Genomic DNA, 24,179 nt, shown 5'->3' on the forward strand with positions numbered 1-24,179 from the left:
ATGTTAGACTTAGACTTAGACTTGTACTTTATTGATCCTTTGGGAAGACTCCCTCAGGAAATTGAAGTTACCAGCAGCTCCCAGGCAAAAAACAAAGATAACACACAGTAAGCAAAAGTGCAAAAGAATACAAAATACAAATTAAATACTAAGGTACACACTAAATGTGAGTAACCAAAACCTTAAATTATGCAAGAAAAACCTTAAATTATGCAAGAAACAAGGAATAAGAATATAGAATATAAGAATATAAGTAAATATAAATACAACACAAAAAAAAAATATAAGAATTTGGCGGATAGATTGACCAGTGATATCGTATTGCAGTATGTGGTTTGACCTGATAAGTATGGAGAAAAATACAAGGGGTCACTACTCCTTCTACCCTCTGTCCTGTGTCACCTCCCCCCCCAATGAGGAATTGTACAGTCTGAAGGCATGGGGGACAAAAGAGTTCTTAAATCTATTGGTCCGGCACTTGGGAAGCAGCAGTCTGTCACTGAACCGGCTCCTCTGGCTGCTGATGACGGCGTGTAGAGGGTGGCTGCTATCGTTCATGATGTCCAGCAGTTTGTTCAGTGTCCTCGCCTCTGCCACCGTCACCAGAGAGTCCAGCTTCATGCCGACCACAGAGCCGGCACGCCTGGTCAGTTTGTCCAGTCTGGACGTGTCCTTCTTGGATATGCTGCCTCCCCAGCACACCACGGTGTAGAAGAGGACACTGGCAATCACAGACTGGTAGAACATCCAGAGCAGTTTGCTGCAGATGTTAAAGGACCGCAGTCTCCTCAGGAAGTACATCCTGCTCTGCACTTTCCCATACAGGTGGCTAGTGTGTTTTGACCAATCCAGTTTACTGTCCAGCCACAGCCTGAGGTATTTGTAGGAGTCCATGACCTCAACCTCAGTTCCCTCTAATGCAACTGGTCTCGGCTTTGGTCTGGACCTCCCAAAGTCTATAACCAGCTCCTTCGTCTTAGCGGTGTTGAGTTCCAGGTGGTTTGTGTGGCACCAGAGAGCAAAGTCCCTCACCAGACAGCGATACTCCTCCTCTCTGTCGTCCCTGATGCATCCGACTATGGCTGTGTCATCAGCATACTTCTGTATGTGACACAGCTCCGAGTTGTAGTGGAAGTCAGAGGAGTACAGGGTGAAGAGAAGAGGGGCCAGCACTGTGCCCTGGGGGGCTCCTGTGCTGCTGACCACAGTGTCAGACACGGTGTCCTTCAGCCTGACATACTGCGGCCTGTTGGTGAGGTAACTATGGATCCAGGTGACCAGGTGCGGGTCTACTCCCATGCTGTTTAGTTTATCCTGGAGCAGAAGGGGCTGGATTGTATTAAAGGCACTGGAGAAGTCCAAAAAAAGGATCCTCACCGTGCCGCTGCCCTTATCCAGGTGGGAGTGGGCCCGGTGCAGCAGGTAGAGGATGGCATCCTCCACACCAACATCTGACTGGTAGGCGAATTGCAGGAGATCCTGGGCATGTTCCACCTGGGGTCTGAGGAGGCCGAGGAAGAGCCGCTCCAACGTCTTCATCAGGTGTGAGGTAAGTGCCACGGGCCGAAAGTCATTCAGCTCGCTGGGCCTGTTCTTCTTGGGCACTGGGACGATGCAGGATGTCTTCCAGAGAGTGGGCACTTCCCTTAGCTGCAGGCTGAGGTTGAAGATCCGCTGTAGTGGCTCTCCCAGTTCAGTAGCGCAGGTCTTCAGCAGCCTTGGACACACCTGGTCCGGCCCTGCTGCTTTCCTGGGCTTGAGCTTCCTCAGCTGTTCTCTGACCTGGTCTGTGGTGAAGTGGGGCGGGGGTTGTGCTGAGGTGTGTGGGGGGGTTGTCAGTGTAGTGTTGTCTGGGGGGAGATGTGTGGTAAGGAGCAGGGGTGGCTGCAGTGAGAGAGGGGGTTGGGGGGCCATGGACTGGTTGAACCTGTTGAAGAAGTTGTTCAGTTCGTTTGCCCTCTCCATTGTTCCCCCAACGACTCTGGTCTTTGTGTTGAGGCCAGTGATGGTCCTCACACCTTCCCAGACCTCCTTCATGTTGTTCTCTCTCAGCTTCTGCTCCACCTTTCTCCTGTAACTGTCTTTTGCTTCCCTCACACACTGTTTCACCTCCTGCTGTGCTACCTTCATGGCCTCCCTGTCTCCTCTCCTGAAGGCAGCCTTCTTCTTATTGAGGACAGTTTTGACTTCCCACGTTACCCATGGCTTGTTATTAGGGTAACAGCGGACAGTCTTGGCAGGGGATACCACATCTGCACAGAAGATCTGTAGATCTACACATCTAGATCTACACGTCTAGATCTACACATGTAGATCTACACGTCTAGATCTACACATCTAGATCTACACGTCTATATCTACATATCTAGATCTACACGTCTAGATCTACACGTCTAGATCTACACGTCTAGATCTACACGTCTATATCTACATATCTAGATCTACACGTCTAGATCTACACGTCTAGATCTACACGTCTAGAGCTCAACCCTGTTGCATGTTTTTCTGTTTTAACTGGATTCAGATGCTTACAATTCAGCAAACATGGACTCGGTGGACTAGGGGACCAAAGGACTCGGTGGACTAGGGGACCAAAGGACTCGGTGGACTAGAGGACTCGGAGGTTTCTCTCCTCGCTGAAGGAAGCTGCGGCTCCCGGATTTTTCTTCTTCCTTGTTGACTTGTTTGGTGCCCAGGTCCTCTGAGCTGCCAGGTGTTTCACTTCTCCGACTCACCTGGACAAAACAGTGACTCGTTAGCAGTGACTCGTTAGCAGTGACTCGTTTCCAGCCGTTGGCCTCTGCAGAGTCGCTGCTGCTGTCCAGATATAAACTTTATAGATTTTCCTTCTGACACTGATGAAATTCAGGAACTCAGAATCTCGTCTGTATCTTATAAATAATAAACTATTAGTTTATTAACATTAATATTAATATTGTTCTGCACTTTGCACTGTCACATCATCTGTACTTTGCCATATTGGATCTGCTGCTACTTCTTTGGTGTGGTTGAGTGCCTTTAGTTAATTTAGTTGTATATATTGTTATTATTATTATTGTGTGTTTGCTTATTTTTACTGTATATATTTGACTTTTTGCACGGGAGCTGCAATGGAAATTTCGTTGAATCCTGTTCAATGACAATAAATGCTATCTATCTATCTATCTATCTATCTATCTATCTATCTATCTATCTATCTATCTATCTAATAATAGCAGTTATTAAACTTTCATTAACTCACATTCGGGGTTTTTACATTTTATTGCTGATTAATATTTCAGTTTTTCATATTTTCATGTAATAATCTGATTTATTGATTGATCTGGATCTTAGTTGCTATTTGCTGATGCTGGTGCTGACATGTTTACCCATAATCCTTTCCTGTCTGACCTTTGAGGTGACCTGCATTGAGTCGGGTTGATCTACGGTAAATTCTCCTGCCACAGACGCGTCGCTCTGTGAACTTTGCTATATTTGCAAAATGGCAGAAAATACACATTAAAATCTACTAAAATGTTTCTGTTTTGTGGCGACCTGTCCAGGCGACCTCACCTCTCGCCCTTTGACCTCTGGATGAATGGATCTTTGTCAGATGATTCTGCAGCAACTATCAAAGGCCCGGTCCAGTGCTCAGCGCCCTACGAAGTGTCAAAGTCACATCAGGGGTCAGGGGTCAGGGTTGGGGCAGAACGGCCCTGGGTCGTAAGGTCACATCCAAAATGGCGGACTGGTCACTGTTTAGCATCCTGCTGCTAGAAAGTCCAACTACAACAAAACAGATTGTTTTTAATGTACAGTAAAGGTATTTTTGTTGGAGATATTTGTTCTGTTGTGACTTGCTGAATATAGAATATTCAATATAATCTCTCATGTTCAGCAAAACAAAAATTATTTCAATACTTTACTTTTGAAAACTTATTTTATTCCTTTTTCTTTTTTGTAATTGACAGATCGCTCTGTGAACTTTGCCATATTTCCAAGATGGGAGAAAATACACATTAAAACATTCTAATAATTAATTTATCAATCTTTTTGACTAATAGAGACGTGATTTTACCCATAAAACCATCTGTTTTATGCAGCTAACAGTTAGTTTGGTATAAAGTGGAGCTAATAAAGATCAAGTTCAGGACAAACATACAGCATATATTGAAAATAATAAAAATGTCTGATGCTACATTTGAGAAATAAAAAGACTAATGGAACTAAAATGTCCTTTTTAAAATGAACTATGAATGTTGTGACTTTATGAACCAAAGATGTTCCAATAAATTCATCATTTTCTCCTCTAGTCTGAGAAAAACGTTTGTTTAAAAATCATGATAATAAAACCAAGCAGCTTTCTATTTCACTCCCACAAAAGATATTAATTTCATAATTAAGTATAAAGTTTATCTATAATGACTTTCTGCAAAAGAAATTCAAAATAAATATCAATTCCTGCGTTTTGTGATGAGATTTTGAGATAATAAACATTTTTAAAATTGTGACTTCATTGATGTTTTTAGAAAGTTTTCAGAAGTGGATATTGTACAATAAATCTTAGACTTAGACTGACTTTATTATCATTTTGCATGCAGGGTGTATACAGAACCAAATTTCGTTGCATTCGGCTCAGGACAATGTTTTGAGGTTCCAATGTTGTGAGGTTACTCCAGAATAAAATAAAATACAATATAAAATATGAATATAAAATATAAAGTGCAGGACTGACAGTAAAATAGAAGTTATTTAGCTCTGTACATGTGCAAGGTATGAAGTGGAGACCAGATTTTGAGTGCAGTCCAGTTAAGAGTTCAGCAGTCTGATGGCAAGTGGGAAAAAGCTGTTTCAGAACCTGGTGGACCTGCACCGGATGCTGCAGAACCTCTTTCCAGAGGGCTGCAGGGAAAGAGGTTCTGCAGCATCCGGTGCAGGTCCACCAGGTTCCGAAACAGCTTTTTCCCACTTGTCTATTCTATATTGAAGTTTTAATAGAATAAAATTTGGTCTAACAATGATGAAGAGTTAAATTATGATATATTGAATCCTAAATTTAATTCACAAATACTAGATCTGACCTGAATTCTGGATTCACTGACGTAGAAACGTTTCATTCACACGTCTGATTTTCCTGATCATCTGCTGGAATCTAAAGGCTTCAGCTTTAAATCTCGGAGATTTCTGTTTTCATGTGCAGGATGGTTTCTGAGTTAAGCCTTCAGCAGTTCTTCCTTCCCACTGTGGCCACTTGCATGCTGAGGAGGAACCAGCATGGGGTTCTGCCGGTCCGGTCCGGTCCGAAACCGAAGACAACAAACGACTGGAAGAACCTCGGCCGTCTGTCCAGAAGCCAACGCAGCAAAATAACCAGACACAACTGAAAAAAACTCCAAACTTTATTTACAAACAGGAAGTAAACATCGACTGTTTACAGACGGCAGGTGTCATGGAACGCCTCCAGGGTCCTAAAGTCCCTCCACGTTGGAGGCAGACCGTCCTGCAGGAACCGGCCACAGCGCTGACACGAAGACTGGAACAGCTTGATGTAGCTGCGGAGCCACGTCTGTGGACAGACAGGTGAGACAGGTGAGACAGAGACAAGTGGGACAGACACAGGTGAGACAGAGACGAAAAGCGACTCGCCATGAAGGAGCGGACGACCACGTCGGGCATCTGGGGCAGCTGGTAGTGCAGCAGGGCTGTTGTAGCATGGTCAGTTACCTAGCAACCACACAACCAATCAGAAAGCTGAACACTCAGAGTTCCTGAACAGAAACATAGAGGAAGGTCAGTCTTACTTTCTGGAAAACCAGGTACTGAGACTTTGTCCAAATGTCCAGCTGGAACAAAGACACAAGCATTAGCATGGAGGGAACCTGGCTGGGTTACCATGGAAACACTGTCCAGGTGAGCCTCACCTTTCCGTCCTCGCTGTAGACGTTCTCATTAAAACCTCTGACGACGGTTCTGTCGATGAACAGAGAACGCATCACAACGATCGCCTTCAGCACCTTCCCAAGGGTCACCTGAGAACGAGAGAGCTGAGATGGAGACGCCTCCACCCGTTGCCTGGAGACGCCTCCACCCGTTGCCTGGGCTGTAAGCAGTTCTGACGTACCAGCAGCACAGCTGACGTCCCGTTGGGTCTGAAAAGCTCGATGGTCATATCCGGAAACATCCTACCGACCCGGGAAATGACATCATCCACATACCTGCACAGGTAGAAGGAAAGGCCTGTAGCAGGTGCAGCTACAGATGCAGCTACAGGTGCAGCTACAGGTGCAGCTGCAGGTGCAGCTACAGGTGCAGCTACAGGTGCAGCTACAGATGCAGCTACAGGTGCAGCTACAGATGCAGCTACAGGTGCAGCTACAGGTGCAGCTACAGGTGCAGCTGCAGCTGCAGCGTTCGGGGGACCAGGACCCGTCAGTAGGACTCACTGGGGCGGCAGCACCAGCGTACTGGGCTGGACTTTGGGCCGTCTCTTGGCTGAGGCTCCCATCTGATTGGCCGATCGCTTCAGCGACTGCTGGTTCAGCAGACTGGAGGCCAACCCGGCGTGGTACTGCAGCTGAAACCAGAACCGGAACAGACATGTGTGTTGCTGCTTGTTGTCATGGCTACAGGATGTTAACAGGCTCAGGTAGGAGCCGGGACATTAAGTACGTAGACAAGGTGCTGTTGCCATGGCAGCAGCCTGAGTAAAGGCCCGGATGTCCATGGGCAGCTCTATTGGACCGGTGTCCAGTAATGGAATCTTTAACAGGCCCCAGCAGAACCCGACCTCTGGGTCGGCTGCGTTGGACCAGCTGGACGCCAGAGGGAAAGGCGTGTCACCATGGCAACAGCATCAGGCCGGCGGGCGGGCCTCACCTTGTTGGACCACTTGTAGGCCTGCAGCAGCTGAGAGTAGAGAGGAGTTTTGTCCTGAACCGGGTCCAAACTCAGCAGCCCGCTGTTATGGAGCGGATGGGACTCTGAGGGACGGCCCACCAGGCCGCTGAGACGCTCCAGCTCACTGCGGGACACGAGCCGCACTGGTTACCTAGCAACCAGGGAACCGGGCCCACTGGTCCCAGTAACTGGTAACCAGGGACCAACACATGACTTCCTGTCACTGCTTTAGCTAACCCATTAGCCATCTGTTAGCGACGTGGTTTCAGGCTACCGCCGGGTCCAGCAGGATCAGAGTCCGGATCGGGTTCTGGATCGGGTCTTCCCCTAAATTGAATTTTCTGGATAAATCCTAAAGTGCTAATTTTCAGTTGAATAAAGTTTTAGTAATTCTTCAAGTTGGACTTTTATATCCATGCTTTTATTTTGAAGGAGCACAGCAGTTGTATTTCCTCACATCCTATTTTTTTCCGAATGGATTTAATTCAAACAACAAACATAAAATAGAGTGGAGAAAAAAACACAAACATAAATACAATATCTAACGAGGTTATTGAACAAAATGTGAAACTTAAGAACTTTATAGAAATATCATTTCAAGATAAAATCTTCTAACTTCGGTTTTTGTTTCAGGTGTTTGGAGATGAAACCAGATGTGGTTCGTTTCGAAGTGAGAACGGTGTTATAGATTAACTGGTGGGAGAGACAGATGTTTGTGTGGGCGTGGCTTTTTAGGACCCCTTTACCGAACCAGGAAGTAAACAATGCGATAAGCTTAAAGAACTACAAATCTTTGCAAAAATACTATCCTATTCCGTAAGATCTCGGGAATAACAAATTATAAAGACTTGGTCTAACATGGTATGTTGCCTTTTTTTTTTTACATTAATCTGCAAAATCACAAAAACAGGTAAATTACACAGAACTTGTCCTGATTTCTGTGTTGCTTCACAGGATGAAACTCGTCAAAGGAAGATCAAAATAGATCTCGATATGCCATAAACAGATCTGAAAGAAAGATTAATCCCTGAAAGCCACATAAATGCTGAAGAGCCGTGGGATTAAAAATAAAATGTTTAAAAAGGTCAGCTGTTGTTTTTCCACATCTCCCTCATATTGTATGATATTTCAATTAGATATCCACAGAAACTATAGCAAAATCTTTTTAAACACTGTTTTTGTAACATGTTATAGTTTATTTCCTAGTTTATTTACAGAAGACATGGCAGATCTATGTGGCAGTGTCATTTCTTCTATATTGTTGATATTTTTTCTCATAATTTAACTAAATATCTTTGTTCTTTTCATCAACCATAAGAGACAACGCTGAAAAAAAAATTGTCTTGTATACTTTTACATGAGAAACGGTTAAAATCTTAATTCAAACTGAGATTCTGAAAGTGTCACCAGTTAATCCAGGTTTGCCTCTTAAAGCGCAGAGTGTCTGATAGATCAGGATCAATAACAGGTGATTATTGGACTTCTGTCGGCCGATATAGTTTAGTGGATAAAACGTGCCGCGGGTACGAGTTCAGTTAACGCTTTCGTCTAATTCACATTTTGGACCAGTTTATTTTATTGTCTAAAAAAATTATATTCACTTGTGTGGTATATTTTGGTGATATTTCAATGTATTCTTAAATATTCCTTCACATGCAAATAATTATTATTGGTTTGAAGAGATCATAGAGAAAGAGATATTTTCTAATCCATTTATTTACGTTTGTTGCGTTTTGATCAGGAAACGACACAGCCACCTAATATTTACAAACATCTGCGTTGAGGACCCCGTTTGACTGTCACTAGTTAATTTCAATGAGGCTCGTTTTGTTTCCCCTGGTCACCAGCCTGCAAACTGGTTCCCAGTACAGAACACAGACTAATACTGTAGATATGGATCATAATCTGTTGGTGTCTGACAGTAGAATGTAGGAATGTTTATTATTATAATTTTAGTTTGTCCATTTGGATATCACCACCAGCTACAACATTGGCTGTTAACTTTATATCATTTAGATGAGATTTTATTGCAGTATAAAGTATCGACATTACTTGATATTTCTGTCTCTTTGGACACATAAACACCACAAGCAACACCATCAGGTATGTGATTTAAACTTTATTAAATATGATGAAACCAACCTCATTGTTTAGCGACACTTCCTGTGTGTAGAGTCGCTAAAACAAAGCAAAACGTTTAGAACCAGTGCGCTTGTTTTACAGGACCTGAGCCAGAAACACTCACCAGGCTAGAAGTGTTAATAAAATTTAGTTTTCTGATCAGTGCTGGTTACAAAAAGCAGAAACTTTCCACTTAGGTTTATATTGAGGCTGTTCATGAGATGAAATTAATTTATTCCGGTGAACCTGAATGTGAATGGGATTGTCGTGTTACTCACTGAACTGGTTTTGCTCCAATGTGATGTTTTCGAGGCGAACTGAACGCTGCTCTGTAGAAACTCGTTTTGAAACATAATTTTCACATTTAACATTAAACATATTTGCTTCAAATGGGATTTATAGTAAAGTTTAGCAAACGGTTTTGTAACACACGTAGCATTTTTCAACAGGCATCAACACAGCCACCTACAATTTAGAAACAGATCATTTAGCCACCAGTTAATCTATAACAACGGGCCGTTGAATCGCTTTGGATCTGAAACCAGAACCAGAACCAGAACCAATGACCCAACAGACGCTCCAGGTTCTTCTGCCTGCTTTAAATGTCTTTAGAAGTTTAGTTAGCAGGAGAAAATTTCTGGTTTTAAATTTGTTTTGTTTTCGGTGGAATGAGACAAATCTGATCTATCTTATGTCTTCTTTTGAAAAGTCCATGAGAATATTTTCCCTCCTAACTGGATTATTGGAATATTAATGGACGTAAACGCGGTTTGGGTCCGGAGCGGCTCTTACTTCAGGTCCCGGTTGACGGCCTGCAGGGTGTCCTGGAACTCGGAGATGAACCGCTTCTCGCGGCCCTCCAGAGTCTCGCGGTTCTTCATTCCGTCCTTCAGCGACTCGAAGACGCGGCTGACGCTGGAGCGGAGCGCCTGGATGCCGCTAATGGCGTGAGAGAAGGCGTCCAGGTTCACCCCCACGGAGATCGGCTCCGACATGTTGCTGCTGCCGCCGGAGAGGCTCGGCTTCTGCTGCTGCTGCTTCTGGGACTCCGTGGCGCTGCGTCATATCGCACCACTGCCACCATGTGGTAGGGAGGAGGAACTGCACTCAACAGAGACGGATTTTTTCCTTAAACGCGGTTTGTAGACAATTCAGGACCTGAAACGTGTGAAAAATGATTGTGTAAGAATTTAAGATCTTTTATTATTTTAAATCTAGTCGCTGTTGATTAGTTGTTTCCATGTTGTTCTCCTGACAGACTGAAATGTTCTCTAGTTTCCTCAGCAGATTTATGAATATTTCTCTGTAGTTAATCAAATTCTGCTGTGAACTAATGTGAGCTCAGATGATGTGCTTTCTTCTCATAATTTTCTCCGAATTTTATTGTTTTCTGTGACATCCAGGATGCTTCCAGGATGTTCGTGTTGTTGACTGTGCTTCAACTTATTAATATCAATAATCTGTTGAGAAAACAGGAATGTTAGTTAATTTTCACATAATGTGAGTTAAAAAGAAATGAAAGTAAAGTTTCAGTTTGAATAAAGATTTAAGACTTTTCTGTTTTGATTTCCTTTGTTTCTGAAAACATTTGAAGCGTCAGATATTTGATGAGTTTCATTTTAATGGGACAGTTTTGATCTCAAACAGTCAAAATGTTTCAGTTCAAATTAAAACGCAGCAGGAAGTGAAGCTGAGTTCATGGAAACAAAACAGATTCAGGAAACAAGCTGCCCAACAGCACTGTAAAAACTGAAAATTCAACATAACAAAGAGAGAGAGAGAAGGAGGGAGGGAGGGAGGGAGAGAGAGAGAGAGGTTTAGTCTTTGGGGTTGGTAGATTAGAGTCAGAGGCGTCGGGGCGATCGGGGCGATCGGAGCAGCAGGAGGATTAGAGCCACAAAGTGAGGATGAGGAGGATTAAAGAGGAGGAAGAGGACAGGAGGAGATAAAGGGACAGCAGGAGGTGCAGGAGGAGTTGGTACCTGAGAGGAACAGACAGGTGAGTCGATCTGGGAAAAAATGAACCTTTGAGAATTAGACCTTTACTTTAACTAGACTGATGGTCGGAGGTCAGGGAGTCCAGATGCTCTGGATTCAGGAGCCCGTCGGACCGTTGGTTCTGTTTGACGGCGGGTCGGAAAGACGGGTTCTGTCGCTCAATCCGTCCAGTTTATTTGTTCAGCAACGAGGCAGGTCAAAGGTCATGACATCCAAAAGACAAAGTCATAGAAACACAGTCAGCAACTGGAGCTGATTATTGATCAGATTATTGATTATGTTTCCATAGCAACTCCAACCAGCTTTGTTTAGCCTGAAAGAAGCTCAGGGTTTCAGCAGTTTTCCAGTTTTCTGGAAGTTTGTTCCAGATCTGTGGAGCATAGAAGCTCAATGCTGCTTCTTCATGTTTGGTTCTGGTTCTGATGTAGAACCAGAACCAGAACCAGCAGGTTGATCCAGCAGCAGTGATTTATAAACTACCAATGAAGGACTGTAGAACCGGGTGGTGTAGAACTGGGTGATGTAGAACCGGGTGGTGTAGAACTGGGTGATGTAGAACTAGATGATGTGGAACTGGATGGTGTAGAACTAGATGATGCAGAACTAGATGGTGTAGAACTAGATGATGTGGAACTGGGTGGTGTAGAACTAGATGATGTAGAACTAGATGATGCAGAACTAGATGATGTGGAACTGGATGGTGTAGAACTAGATGATGCAGAACTAGATGGTGTAGAACTAGATGATGCAGAACTAGATGATGTAGAACTGGGTGATGTAGAACCGGGTGGTGTAGAACTGGGTGGTGTAGAACTAGATGATGTAGAACTAGATGATGCAGAACTAGATGGTGTAGAACTAGATGATGCAGAACTAGATGGTGTAGAACTAGATGATGTAGAACTAGATGATGCAGAACTAGATGGTGTAGAACTAGATGATGCAGAACTAGATGATGTAGAACTGGGTGATATAGAACTAGATGATGTGGAACTAGATGATGCAGAACTAGATGGTGTAGAACTAGATGATGCAGAACTAGATGATGTAGAACCGGGTGGTGTAGAACTAGATGATGTGGAACTGGGTGGTGTAGAACTGGGTGATGTAGAACCGGGTGGTGTAGAACTGGGTGATGTAGAACTAGATGATGTGGAACTGGATGGTGTAGAACTAGATGATGCAGAACTAGATGATGCAGAACTAGATGATGTAGAACTGGATGGTGTAGAACTAGATGATGCAGAACTAAATGGTGTAGAACTAGATGATGTGGAACTGGGTGGTGTAGAACTAGATGATGTAGAACTAGATGATGCAGAACTAGATGATGTAGAACTGGGTGATGTAGAACCGGGTGGTGTAGAACTGGGTGGTGTAGAACTAGATGATGCAGAACTAGATGGTGTAGAACTAGATGATGCAGAACTAGATGGTGTAGAACTAGATGATGTAGAACTAGATGATGCAGAACTAGATGGTGTAGAACTAGATGATGCAGAACTAGATGGTGTAGAACTAGATGATGTAGAACTAGATGATGCAGAACTAGATGGTGTAGAACTAGATGATGTAGAACTAGATGGTGTAGAACTAGATGATGTAGAACTAGATGATGCAGAACTAAATGGTGTAGAACTAGATGATGTGGAACTGGGTGGTGTAGAACTAGATGATGTGGAACTAGATGGTGTAGAACTAGATGATGTAGAACTGGGTGATATAGAACTAGATGATGTGGAACTAGATGATGCAGAACTAGATGGTGTAGAACTAGATGATGTAGAACTGGGTGATGTAGAACTAGATGGTGCAGAACCAGATGGTGTCTCTATCCTCCTGGTTCTAGTCAGAACTCCAGCAGCAGCGTTCTGGACCGTTGGGTTGTCAATCAGACCTGTGAAGACGCTGCTGCAGGAATCAAAGCCTGGATGAGTTTCTCTGATCCGAGACTTTAGTCTCTGGTTCTGGAAATGTTCTGGAGCTGGGAGAAGACCCACTTTGGGACCGTGGTTCTGACTGGTTCCGGTTGTTCGGTTTCAGGTCCGATGTTTGCCTGGCGACCTCTGACCCCAGCCCATCATGATGACCCGGTCCAGGTAGAGGAGGCGGAGCCTGAGAATGAGGCAGCTGATGAACTTCCTGCCTGACTGACTCAGATGCACCATGCCCCCCCCCCTGCTCTTCATCATCATCATCATCTCTCCGTCCTCCTCTCAGCCCAGCGGCCCATTGGACGCCTGCAGCCTGGGGGCGGGGCCAGGACGGCAGGCCCTCCCCTGTCAGCCCCCCCCCACCAACATGAAGGAGTTCATGCAGATCAGAGTCGACCCCCCCGGCATCACCTGTGGAAACCCCCCAGAGAGGTTCTGCACTCTGGTTGGTACTGCCCTCATCCCCCTTCCTCTGGGTGGTCGGGTTCTAGTGGGGGTTGGGTTCTCCACCAGAGGCCTTCATGGTTCTGGTCAGCAGATGTTTCTCCAGGGTGGGGGTCCCGCGGCCCCCGAGGGTCCGATGGCCGCGGCCGAAGGAGGAAGGCGGAGTCCCCAGAGAGAACCTGCAGAATGACCTTGTTGCTAGGCGACAGAGGGGGCGTGGGAAACATTTTCTGTTTGGATCTGAAATGAAGTCATGGAATATTCCTTCCTCTGATTAATTTAATCTTTATTTATTATTGATACTGGAAGTAGTCAGCCGGGGAGCTCCTGCGGGGCCCGGCGCCAAAGCTTGGACACCACAGAGGCGCCGTGAGTCCCGCTCTCTGGCTAATTGTCCCCGTGGGACTTTCATGCTTGAATTATTAATAAATGCTATATACACTCAAAAAAAACTAAATGTTAATTTATGGGAAAAGGTGGAAAAAGTAAAGTAAAATGTTTTGTTGGCTCAGAAGCAACAGCATCGCCTAGCAACAAGGTCCTCGGTTCAAATCCCTGCAGGCAGTCTCCGGGTGGCTGTCTCTTGTCCCCAGGTCAGTGTCTCTGCATTGTCCTGTGATGGACAGTTGATCCTCCACATCCTGAGACACGAGCAGACGATGGACGGAGCGGCTCGGTTTTATTTTTTAAGGTTTTGTTGGCTCTAGTGGTTTTTATTCAAAAGTAGTCCGACAGGAAAGAGGGTAGTGAGGGCGGGGGAAGACATGCGGCAAATGTCGGCAGGCCGGGAATCGAACCTGCGACTGAGGTCTCCATACGTTGGTTGTGCTTTGCCCCGAGCCACACATGAGCCGGCCTTGGTTCTGGTTCTGACCCAGTCCGTGGAGTGACAGTTGGCACCAGCAGCTTCAGGGATTAGCTCATCAGATTAGAGTCGGTGTTAATCTGCCGGACCAGAGATGACCAGAACCCGTCCATCTGAGCAGAACCCACATGTTGGGTGGTTCTGCTGACCCACTGGTCCTCCATCTTTCCTCTTTGTATCACTTCGTACCGGTTCTACAACCTACCTCAGTCTGTCTGCAGAGGTGTGAGACTGGACCGGACCTGAACCAACTGGACCCAAACTCACCTGACCCAGTGACCTTACCAGAACTGACTGGAACCCACCCAACTGATCCAGTTGGTCCTCTGTCTTTAAAAACCAGGCTGGTAGTTTGGTAGCAGGAGCTTCCAGGTCTTTTCACAGACTGTGACAGTTGACCCTTGACCCAGAAGTCGTGTCATCTGACTGACTCTGACTCTGACAGAGTCAGTCCGACCGGGTCGGACCTAAAGAAGTCCGAGTCCCTTAACCCGTCTTTGCTCTTTCTATAAACAGAAATAATATAACAGAAAGTTGAAGCTCCTGCACCGGCCCGCCTGATGCCTTGTTGGATGTGTTGGCAGGAGAACCCGTACCTGTGCAGCGACGAGTGCGACGCATCCAGTCCTGACCTGTCTCACCCTCCTCAGCTGATGGGAGACAGGGAGAGGGGGGGGCTCATCACCTATTGGCAAACCATCACCTGGTCCAGGTATCCTGAGCCCCTACTGGCTAACATCACTCTGTCATGGAACAAGAGTCTGGAGGTGGCTGATGACATCATCATTACCTTTGAATACGGGAGACCGACCAGCATGGTGCTGGAGAAATCCATGGACAAAGGTAACCTGTCGGCAGTCACTCAGAACAACCAGCCAAGGTTCAGCACCAGGTTCTAGTGAGGATGTCAGAGATAGATAGAAGAACTTTGGGTCGACACCAGGAAGCAGCTGGTAAATGTTTCCTCTGATACTGAGTTGCTGTTGATGCTGTTTGTCCTGCAGGTGCAACATGGCAGCCATATCAGTACTATGCTGACGACTGCCTCGAGGCCTTCGGCATGTCACCTAAACAAGTTTCTGACTTGGCGCCGACCAACCTAACCCGGGTCATCTGCACTGAGAAGTACTCCGGCTGGGTTGGGGCCAAGGTGAGTAACTGGACCTGACTAATGTCTCACTGGGACAATAAAAACTCTGGAAAGTCTTTGAAACTCTGTTGACTCCAAACTGCTCCAGGAGGAGAAGAACGTGGTGTTTGAGGTGCGAGCCCGATTTGGTGTGTTCGCTGGGCCAAAGCTTATCAACATGGATGCCCTTTACATCCGGATGGAGACGATGAAAGGTCTCAGAGACTTCTTCACCTTTTCCAACCTCCGTCTGCGGCTCCTCCGCCCCGCTCTAGGAGGAACCTACGTCCAGAGAGACAACCTACTAAAGTACTTCTACGCCATTTCCAACATTGATGTACCTGCCAGGTAAGCAAACTCCTGAACTTGCTTACATTTTAGAAACATTTCACGGACGTAAGCTCACGGGGAGCAACCCTCAACCAGACGACACATTCTGCACATCTGAAAGTCCTCAGCTATGTTACAAACACATGACCACATGCTGTTAGTGACCAACAACCACACCAGACCTCAACGATCAGGTCTGGAGATGTGGTGGGGTTAGGTAGAGTTATGTCCGACCCCGGGGCTGGGGTCAAGTGGGGTCAGGTCCGTGGAGTCCTTGGACGTGGTGGATCTTCTGAAACTTCAGCAGGTTTTAACAGATGTTGAGTTTTTCACCACCAGGAGGACAGGCAGGTTCCCAGAGAGAAGGGATGTGGTTAGGGTCCTGGGTCGGGGTCGGGCCGTCTCTGATTGGTGCTCCACGCTCGTCTGTTCCTCAGGTGCAAATGCAACCTGCATGCATCTCGCTGCGTGCTGCGGCATGCCACTCTACAGTGTGAATGCGAGCACAACACCAGCGGACAGGACTGCCAGCGCTGCAGGGGGGGCTTCAGGTCCCGCAGCTGGAGACCGGGATCCTACCTGCCCCTGCCCAGAGGCGCCGCCAACACCTGTATGACCCCCCCACACACACTCATACATAGATCCACACCAGGTGACACACAACTCCATCCCTACCTTTTGTTTCCCAGGTGAAGCAGCAGGAAGCGCGGTTGGTAAGCAGAACTCATCGCCCGTTTCCTCACCTGTCTGCTCCACTGTCAGTGTTGCATCATTTTTTCCTCATGTTGTTTAAAGGATTCGTCTATTTTATTATTTTTTAATCAATGCAGCTAAACTCACTTTACTTGCCTGTGACTTTCTTTTGTGTGAGATTCCTGATTCTTCAGCCAATCGGCTGAATGGTTACAGAATCCTGACTTCCCCATGAGAGAAACACCTGAACCTTCATGACGGCTTCTCCTGGGAGTTAGTGCACCAGCAGATGGTGGAGTTTAATCTGTCTTAATGGGTCATCACCTCACACACACACACCCACACGCACACACACACCCACACACACACACACACACCGGTCTTTACTCAACCACCACACCAAGCTTTAGCAGCAGCTTTGCAGGTGGTGCCTGACACACCATCAGTAACGACTCAGTCTCATTAAAGTTGCATTCTATAACTTTAAAAAAGTTTGTTTTACATGTTTGTTAAAAATGTCGCCATGACGATTTAATAGGAGACATAACCTGAAAAACGGAGTTCTTCCCATTGCTCCCAGTTCCAACTGCAGAAATACACCACTCAGTCAGAAACAACCAATCAGAGCCAGAAGGAGGGTGTTAGTGTTGCCAGTCATCCTCGTGTACGTGCTGCTCAGACCCTCTGTCTTCCGCTCTGCTTCTCTAGAGCTTGTTCACCACAACAGAGCCTGAATGCTGAGGCTAGTTAGCATAGCCGCCTATTACAGTGGTTTTCCTGAAACGGTAGGTTGTTTCTGTCTCATGAGCACATTTGCTCAGGTACAGTCTGTGTGTCTGGTACGGCAGCAGCCCATCCGCGGACAAGAAGGCGCTCCAGAGGGTTGTTAGGGCAGCAGAGAGAACCATAGGCTGCCCCCTCCCCACTATGGAACAGATTTACACTTCCAGGCTCCACAAGAAAGTTTTGGACATTTTAAATGACTCTTCACACCCTGGCCATGGTCTCTTCCAGCTGCTGCCATCAGGCAAGAGACACAGAGCAATAAAAACCAGGACAAATCGCCTAAAAAACAGTTTTTACCCGATGGCAATCATGGCACTAAATTCAAAGGCATAAGAACTTCTGCTCTTGACACCACTTTGTTAAAAATGTAAATTCTGTTGCCACACCTCCAGGCGCTGCAACCATCTTCTGATGTCTATTTATTTCTCATTTTGTACAGTTTATTTCTTTATCTTTTTATATTATGTATATACACATAACCTGCATCTTAACTCGAGTCGAGCAAATCTCAATCTGGTTGTAATCTGTTGATGACAATGACAATAAATCTTATCTTTTCTTATCTTATCTTATCTTATCTTATCTTATCTTATCTTATCTTATCTTATCTTATCTTATCTTATCTTATCTTATTTAGCAGCGTATACATGAGGATGGTTCACAATGCCGAGACCCGCCTCCCGGCTCAGACTGACTGTTTGTTGTCGGTTAATTTCTTCAGACGCCTCTAGTAGCTCAGGGAGGATTATCTGTGTAGCGACAGTCTGAACAAATACGTAAAAAAAACTACAATTTTTTAAAATAAAAGTTACAAACTGCAGCTTTAAGCATAAAACATTTAGTTTAGTCACCCATGAAGACAGTTTTCAGTCATTTTGAACTGAAACCTCTAAGATGCAACAGTGGCAGAGATCAGACGTTAGATGGTTTAGAGTTAGCGGTCAGTGGTCGCTGTAGAGCCGCTACCTCAAACCTCTGGACTCTGCTCTCCGTCCAGAAACGTTTGGGTTAGAAAAACATTAGAGGTCAGAAAAGATCTCTGCAGAACACAGACGGGAGCATTATTACATCTTCTGACAGAACAATCCAGCTGCTGCAGAACCTCAAGCAAGTCCAAGGTCAGGCAAAGAAAGGTGGGAGAAAACATCCATATTTCAGCCGACACCTGGGACTTGGAGGAGATTAAGAGCAGCTCAGTGACACCACCCTTTGACTCCACTTCAGACTTCACCTTTTGTGCAGAAATTGGTTTTGTTTCCATGGCGGAGGAACTTGGTTCCTCTGGAAACACCTGCACCAATGTGCCGCTGTGCCAGAGGTTAAAATACACAGGCTAACAGGGTTGGTGGTAGAAATTAGACTGTAAATGATTCATATTTCATGAATACAATGGTCACTTTTTACAGATCTTTAAGGGTTTGATGATTCGCAGATTGTTTGTCAGAGAATCTCCTCCAGACTGAGGATCAGCTGCTGCTCTCTGGGGAAGCTGGAGGCCGACGTCTTCTCCTCAGAGAACCTGATCCGTGTCAAAGGATCAGAGATAAGAGCTCCAAATATAACTGAAAGAAGTCCATGTGTGAAAGTACATGGTGTTATATGCTGGGGTAATGGCACTATCTCTCTGCTGTTACCTGTACTTGCTGTCATCATCACCTTCTCAGGTGTGAAAATGACTCCAAGATCAAATTTGGTACAGAAAGAGAAGATAGGGAGAAACTCTGGACCTAAACAGGGACAGAGCGGCTCAGTTCGGCCCACGAACCAACACAGTTCCGCTAAATTAAGACACCAGGATGGAAATGATACTGGAAAGCTCCCAGTTTAATGTTCTGCAGGGTTCAGCCAGAATTTGTAGAGAACAAAGTCACTAAGAGTCGTCACTCTTCTTCTCTGACAGCAGCTTCTGATGGACCAGATGGAGAAGCTGACATCACGACCTCTGCCCCTGACAGCAGCACCAAGCCTGACCTGAACGCTGCTGTTTGGACATCGCCCGCTCTGACTGACGATACTTTCGCTGGCAGCCAAACTCTTCCAGACAGAACCATGTCCAGCCCCTCTACCACCACTGACAGCATTTTCTCCATGTTTTACTATTCACTGGGTACTTACACAACCACAGGAAGTGCTCTTACTCTACCAGGCGCAGCCAGAAATTCGATTGCCACTGACCCACAGAGTGTCACTGCTGCAGAGACAAGTACTGCCACTGATAGTCCAATTATGACTGATACCCCTGTATTTGGTAGGACTAGCACTATATCCATGACTGACATGAGCAGTACTCCATACTACACCAGTACTACAAATTCTGTGATGGCTGTAGATGTTATCACAGCATCTGAGAGTAGTACTGTAGTTTTTACTGCTGTGAGTAGTACTCGTAGTGCTAGTAATGCTGCTACAACAGGACCTCCAGCAGACATCCGTTCATCCGTCGGTACCGCCCAGGGGAAAGTTACCAACAGTCCCAGTAGCACCATTAGCAGCTACAGTGTAGCCAGTAATAGCTTCACAATCTCAGCCAACACCAGGAACTTGGAGGAGTCTAAGAGTAGCTCAGTGACACCACCCTTTGACTCCACCTTTTCTGGGACTGGTAATACCGACTTGGTGACCAGAGTCACTCCACCTTCTGTTTTTGTAGCGTCATCAACCAGGGCCCAGAATCCAGCAACCATTCCAGAAATCACTCCACCCAGTGAACAGCTGTCTTCAGGGGATGCTCTGTCAACTGGAACTACTCCAACCTCTCAGGAAGGAGACGCTCCACCTCCAGCCAGAGTTGACACTACGTCTGTTTCTCCAGATATTCTAGTCAATCCATTGCCCCCTCCAGATGTCCCATTAGATGTAGCAAGTCTTCCTGAAGAAGCAAAACCCATTTTAAAAGCCCAGAGTTTGCTTCATCCCATGGAACCTCCTGAAGATGTTCGCTTTTATGTACCTTCAGTTTTACCATCTTCAGACGTTCCACCAGGCAGCCTGTCATCTAAAGCTCAAGAAACTGCAACTGATTTGCTGTCTTCTGAGTTACTTCTGCCAAAGGAATCTCCTCCTCTAGGATCTACTTTAAAAATACCTCCAGAAACATTCTCCTCTAGAGATTCTGACAGTTCGATGGCTGTATCTTCTCCTGATTCAGTTTCAGATATACCTTTTCCTGACTTCCCTTCTCGTAATAAACTTCCAGAAACACCTCCTCCAGATGTAGAGTCCTCTAGGACTCCTGGCGCTTTGACAGATGCATCCCTTCCCTCACTAACTCCACCCATAATTCCCCTTTCAGCTCCTGGGGCTGATGTAGAGCCATCGGCTCCCTCTGGGGGAGAATTGGAATTGAATCCAGGTTTTGAAACCTTGGATCAATCTAAACCCAATGCTAATCTAGGTGTGGACGAATCACTACAAAATCCAATGTCTAGTCCAGAACAAGCCTCCGTTGTTGATCCTGCAACCCAACAAGAAGAAAAGTCTTCTGTAGTGGAAGCAGCTCAGCCATCCGAAGAATCGGCATCTGGGAAAAAGGAGTCTAAAGAAGAAAGGACAGATGGAAGAGAGATCAAAGGTATAACTGATTGCATTAAAATAACTCTTTATTCAGATAAACTGATCAGAATGACAAGATCTGGAACCTTAAGATTGTTCCAATCAAAGAAAATGTCATTAAACGATCTACTATCAGCGTATTAGTGCATTCATGTAGCTTGAAACACTTTGGAATCTCTGCGTGGATCTCTTATTTTGAAGTCCAAAAGGAAGTTCTTCATGGTCTGCCAATTTGCTTTGACACAGTTTACTTCTGCGTAAATCCTCTGGATTCTACTCATTTTGGAAACAGACAGAAGAAGCAGTGTATTAATGATGCTAGCGTCTGAAGAGTGGATCTACTGCCTGGTTCCGCTTATTAAACATGGAGGCTGTTAAGAACTAAATATGAAGTTCAGTGAGATGATTAACGAATAATTTAAAACCAACATTTTTTGTCTGTTCACACAAGGAGTCGCCATTTCCAAAGAGGAGGAGAAAGGCTTTGAGAAGAAAGGTACTAACCAACATGGCTGCTGCTTTTATAAGATGTTGGCATGATTGGTCAGACATCTGACCCTTGACCTGTTGTTGCCATGGTTACTCTGATTACTTCATGTTTTAAGCAATCCAGAAGATTCTGATTCCAGGGGGACCAAAGTCCACTCAGCTGTCCAAAATCATTTACGTCAACTTCCAGGGTAAGACCAGTTGCCTCCCAGTTCCCTCCCAGTTGCCCCCCAACAGGATTACAGAAACACGGTCCGGTTCTGAATCCAGTCCCAGATCAGAACCTCCTCTGCCAAACATCTAAAATGGAACAGAATCAGCCGGTTCTGGTGTTAATGGATCCAGCAGTCAGACTGGACTTTCCAGAACCGTCCTGATTCTGGAGCACAGATCTTGGTTAGGGTTAGCCCCTAGCCAATTAATGACACTTCACCACCAGACCCAAAGAAGAGCCACCGGTCCTTTTCAGAACCAGTTTTAAGGTTCTGTTGGTGGTTCTAGAGATCCCAGCTCTGTGAGGTTCTGATCAGACGTTATTCAGCCTCTGCTGACCTGCAGGTCTTCTAGAGCGGTTCTTTTGGAGCGGTTCCTTTAAAACGATTCCTATAGAACGGAGCGGTTCTTTTAGAACAGTTCCTGTCAGCTCAGTGAAATCCAGAACCGGTCCAGAACCCTTCCTGAAGGCCAGCAGAGAGATATTACTCATTTCTATGAATAATTCTTTGATTTCTAGTTATTTATGTTTCCTTATAAATATTCATAAATCTTCTGTTTCCATATTTCCTTTCATTTCTTCTCCTTTTATTATCAATAATTATTTGATGATTTCATGGTTTGTCCATTAAATGTTTGAAGAGATTTTGTTCCACTTGACTGTATAAATAAAGTTTTATTGACAGGGGGCGGGGCTTCAGGTGAGTCCAGGCTCTAATGTGTGTGTGTGTGTGTGTGTGTCCTCCAGACTGCGAGTGTAACGGTCACTCCAACCGCTGCAGCTACATCGACTTCATCAATGTGGTGACGTGTGTGAGCTGCAAGCACAACACGCGAGGACAGAGCTGCCAGTACTGCCGCCTCGGTTACTATAGAAACGCCTCGCTGCCACTGGATGACGACAACATCTGTGTGGGTCGGTACCACCAAACGCATCGGCCCGGTCCGGGTCTCTGACACCCTCAGCCGGCCGGCAAAACCACGCAGAGAAAATGAGAGTAGATTCTGAGGGGTGGCGCCACCTGCTGATTGATTTGTGTATAACACCCCATGACGATGATGCTAGTGCTAATGCTGATGAAGCTAATGTTAATTATGCTAATGCTAATGATGCTAATGCTGAGTGTGTCCTCAGAGTGCGACTGCGACCCGGACGGCAGCGCGTCTCCTCACTGCTCTGACTTGGGTTTGTGTCGCTGTAAAGCTGGAGCCACCGGGCGGCGCTGTGACTCCTGCGTGTCTGGGTTCACCTGGCGAGGAGGCGGAGCCGGCTGCACAGGTACGCTTGCCGTTAGCTGCCTGGGTGTTAGCTGATTAGAGTTCGTCAGCTAAGCTATGTTAGCTGACGAACTCTAATCTGTCCCTCAGAGAACCTCTGCGACTCGGAGCGGCTGCTCTGCCAGAACGGCGGCACCTGCGTCGACTTCCTGCGCTGCACCTGTCCAGGCAACTCCACAGGTAGCTGTACAGCCTTAAGACGTCACAGCTAGGTGTTGTGGGCGGGGTCTGACCAGACCAGGTGTGTTACGTTTGGGTGTGCAGGTCAGTTCTGTGAGCGGAGCGTCTGCACGAAGAAGAGCGGCTGCACTACGAACTCAAAGGGCTCCTCCCCCTTGGTGACATCACAACTTCATCTGGTGACCTTCATCCTAATCAGCTACACCATCAGCTGACCATGCCCCGTTACAGACCACACCCACTATGACATCACAGGCAGGTGGGATAAAGATAATTGGTCCTGATTAAAAGCTAATAATCATTATTTTTTCTGCAGTATGACAGGAAGTGACATCACCCTTTATTCTCAACTGTTACACCTGTCAGGTGACTGTTTAGTGTTGAATAGCAAAGAAACCATCAAAAACCCAAGACTGAATACGTCTCAGTTCCAACATGAACACTACATTACCCAGAATGCTCCTGTGTCCCACAGCGGTGAGGAAAATGGGGCGGCACTGCGATGATGAAGGCGGAGCTTCAGCTGCTCTGAAACACTTCCTGCTGCTGGCGACACGCCGATGATCCCAGGAATCCATTCCTCTGACGACGGATGAAAAATGTCAGAATCAGTCCAAAAATTACGGAAAAACAGGAAGCAGACAGGAAGGAAACAGGAAGCAGACAGGAAGCAAACAGGAAGCAAACAGGACAACCCCATTTTTAAACCAAAGGTTATTCATTTCCATCTTTTTATTAATAAACATATTCCAGGAATGAATAATCTCCAACAGATTCTTTCATTATTGATTATTTTAATCTACAACTTTGGTCTGATTTAACTACAGACAGTATGTAAACTTCTGATTTTGAACTCACTATTTTGTGCTAAAAAATATCATTTCTGCTGAACTTTAAACAATTATAACATGCAAGGACTCCTTATGTCAGTGACGTGTGTTCAGCAGAGGCAGGCAGAGCCTCACTGCCATCATGGAAAAATAATATATAATGAACTGCATGTTCCATGTTCCTCCTGTCTGAACGTCGCCAATAAAATAGTATAACCAACCTATAATATATGAACTGATTTTCCATAATTTAGCTTATTAATATAATGTTCAGTGTTTTTTGTCACCAGCTGTGTGTGACGTGTTTCCTGTGCTGAGCAGCGATCAGAAACCACAGAACAGATTGGAGGTGCGGCAGGCAGTTCTCTGGCCTCATGGCAGGGGGCGCTCATGATCCCAGACATTGAGATTCCACAACTGCAGAGTAAGAGACAGAAATAGCGAGCCAACCATGCTAGCCA

At 45.7% G+C, this 24,179-nt stretch overlaps 3 protein-coding genes across 7 annotated transcripts; 1 reads left to right on the plus strand and 2 right to left on the minus strand.

Moving 5' to 3' along the window:
- Positions 1 to 5,360: 5,360 nt before the first annotated feature.
- med27 (mediator complex subunit 27) lies at positions 5,361 to 10,050 on the minus strand. 3 transcript variants are annotated; one of them, XM_032579317.1, is made up of 8 exons: positions 9,790 to 9,992; positions 6,856 to 7,000; positions 6,423 to 6,553; positions 6,101 to 6,194; positions 5,901 to 6,008; positions 5,781 to 5,822; positions 5,626 to 5,703; positions 5,361 to 5,545 (listed from the first exon to the last, which is right to left on the minus strand). In XM_032579317.1, exons 1-8 carry the CDS (start codon positions 9,990 to 9,992, stop codon positions 5,411 to 5,413), a joined length of 936 nt encoding a protein of 311 aa, XP_032435208.1. In that variant the 3' UTR covers positions 5,361 to 5,410. The 3 variants fall into 3 exon arrangements, with proteins under 3 accessions (XP_032435208.1, XP_032435207.1, XP_032435209.1); XM_032579316.1 differs by having other exon boundaries at positions 5,361 to 5,703; positions 9,790 to 10,050; XM_032579318.1 differs by lacking the exon at positions 9,790 to 9,992 and adding an exon at positions 7,114 to 9,778 and having other exon boundaries at positions 5,361 to 5,703.
- Positions 10,051 to 10,589: 539 nt separating this feature from the next.
- On the plus strand, positions 10,590 to 23,945 carry ntng2a (netrin g2a). Of its 3 annotated transcripts, XM_032579277.1 has the most exons (15): positions 10,590 to 10,996; positions 13,039 to 13,374; positions 14,823 to 15,081; positions 15,243 to 15,388; positions 15,477 to 15,715; positions 16,135 to 16,307; positions 16,387 to 16,410; positions 19,077 to 20,747; positions 21,180 to 21,224; positions 21,334 to 21,408; positions 22,179 to 22,346; positions 22,566 to 22,709; positions 22,799 to 22,888; positions 22,973 to 23,147; positions 23,364 to 23,945. In XM_032579277.1, the coding sequence occupies exons 2-14, from the start codon at positions 13,162 to 13,164 to the stop codon at positions 23,101 to 23,103; spliced, it is 3,378 nt and encodes a 1,125-aa protein (XP_032435168.1). In that variant the 5' UTR covers positions 10,590 to 10,996; positions 13,039 to 13,161; the 3' UTR covers positions 23,104 to 23,147; positions 23,364 to 23,945. The 3 variants fall into 3 exon arrangements, with proteins under 3 accessions (XP_032435168.1, XP_032435166.1, XP_032435167.1); XM_032579275.1 differs by having other exon boundaries at positions 22,973 to 23,945; XM_032579276.1 differs by lacking the exon at positions 10,590 to 10,996 and having other exon boundaries at positions 12,928 to 13,374; positions 22,973 to 23,945.
- On the minus strand, positions 10,886 to 13,163 carry LOC116729594 (uncharacterized protein DDB_G0271670-like). Its single transcript, XM_032578251.1, has 3 exons — positions 13,060 to 13,163; positions 11,476 to 12,873; positions 10,886 to 10,979 (listed from the first exon to the last, which is right to left on the minus strand). The coding sequence occupies exons 1-3, from the start codon at positions 13,161 to 13,163 to the stop codon at positions 10,886 to 10,888; spliced, it is 1,596 nt and encodes a 531-aa protein (XP_032434142.1).
- Positions 23,946 to 24,179: the final 234 nt, after the last annotated feature.

The sequence above is a fragment of the Xiphophorus hellerii genome, chromosome 12, assembly GCF_003331165.1.
Source record: "Xiphophorus hellerii strain 12219 chromosome 12, Xiphophorus_hellerii-4.1, whole genome shotgun sequence".
Taxonomy (NCBI): Eukaryota; Metazoa; Chordata; class Actinopteri; order Cyprinodontiformes; family Poeciliidae; genus Xiphophorus; species Xiphophorus hellerii.

Coding starts and splice junctions, on each gene's coding strand:
- LOC116729594 (XM_032578251.1), bottom strand. CDS start 13,163: ATGGTGCATCTGAGTCAGTCAGGCAGGAAGTTCATCAGCTGCCTCATT. Junction 12,874..13,059: donor ATGATGGGCTGGGGTCAGAG/GTCGCCAGGCAA, acceptor TGACAACCCAAC/GGTCCAGAACGCTGCTGCTG. Junction 10,980..11,475: donor GGTTCTACAGTCCTTCATTG/GTAGTTTATAAA, acceptor TGTTCCTCTCAG/GTACCAACTCCTCCTGCACC.
- med27 (XM_032579316.1), bottom strand. CDS start 9,992: ATGTCGGAGCCGATCTCCGTGGGGGTGAACCTGGACGCCTTCTCTCAC. Junction 7,001..9,789: donor GCCGTCAACCGGGACCTGAA/GTAAGAGCCGCT, acceptor CGTGTCCCGCAG/TGAGCTGGAGCGTCTCAGCG. Junction 6,009..6,100: donor GGACGTCAGCTGTGCTGCTG/GTACGTCAGAAC, acceptor TCTCGTTCTCAG/GTGACCCTTGGGAAGGTGCT.
- ntng2a (XM_032579275.1), top strand. CDS start 13,162: ATGCCCCCCCCCCTGCTCTTCATCATCATCATCATCTCTCCGTCCTCC. Junction 16,308..16,386: donor CAGAGGCGCCGCCAACACCT/GTATGACCCCCC, acceptor TTTGTTTCCCAG/GTGAAGCAGCAGGAAGCGCG. Junction 22,347..22,565: donor TGACGACAACATCTGTGTGG/GTCGGTACCACC, acceptor GTGTGTCCTCAG/AGTGCGACTGCGACCCGGAC.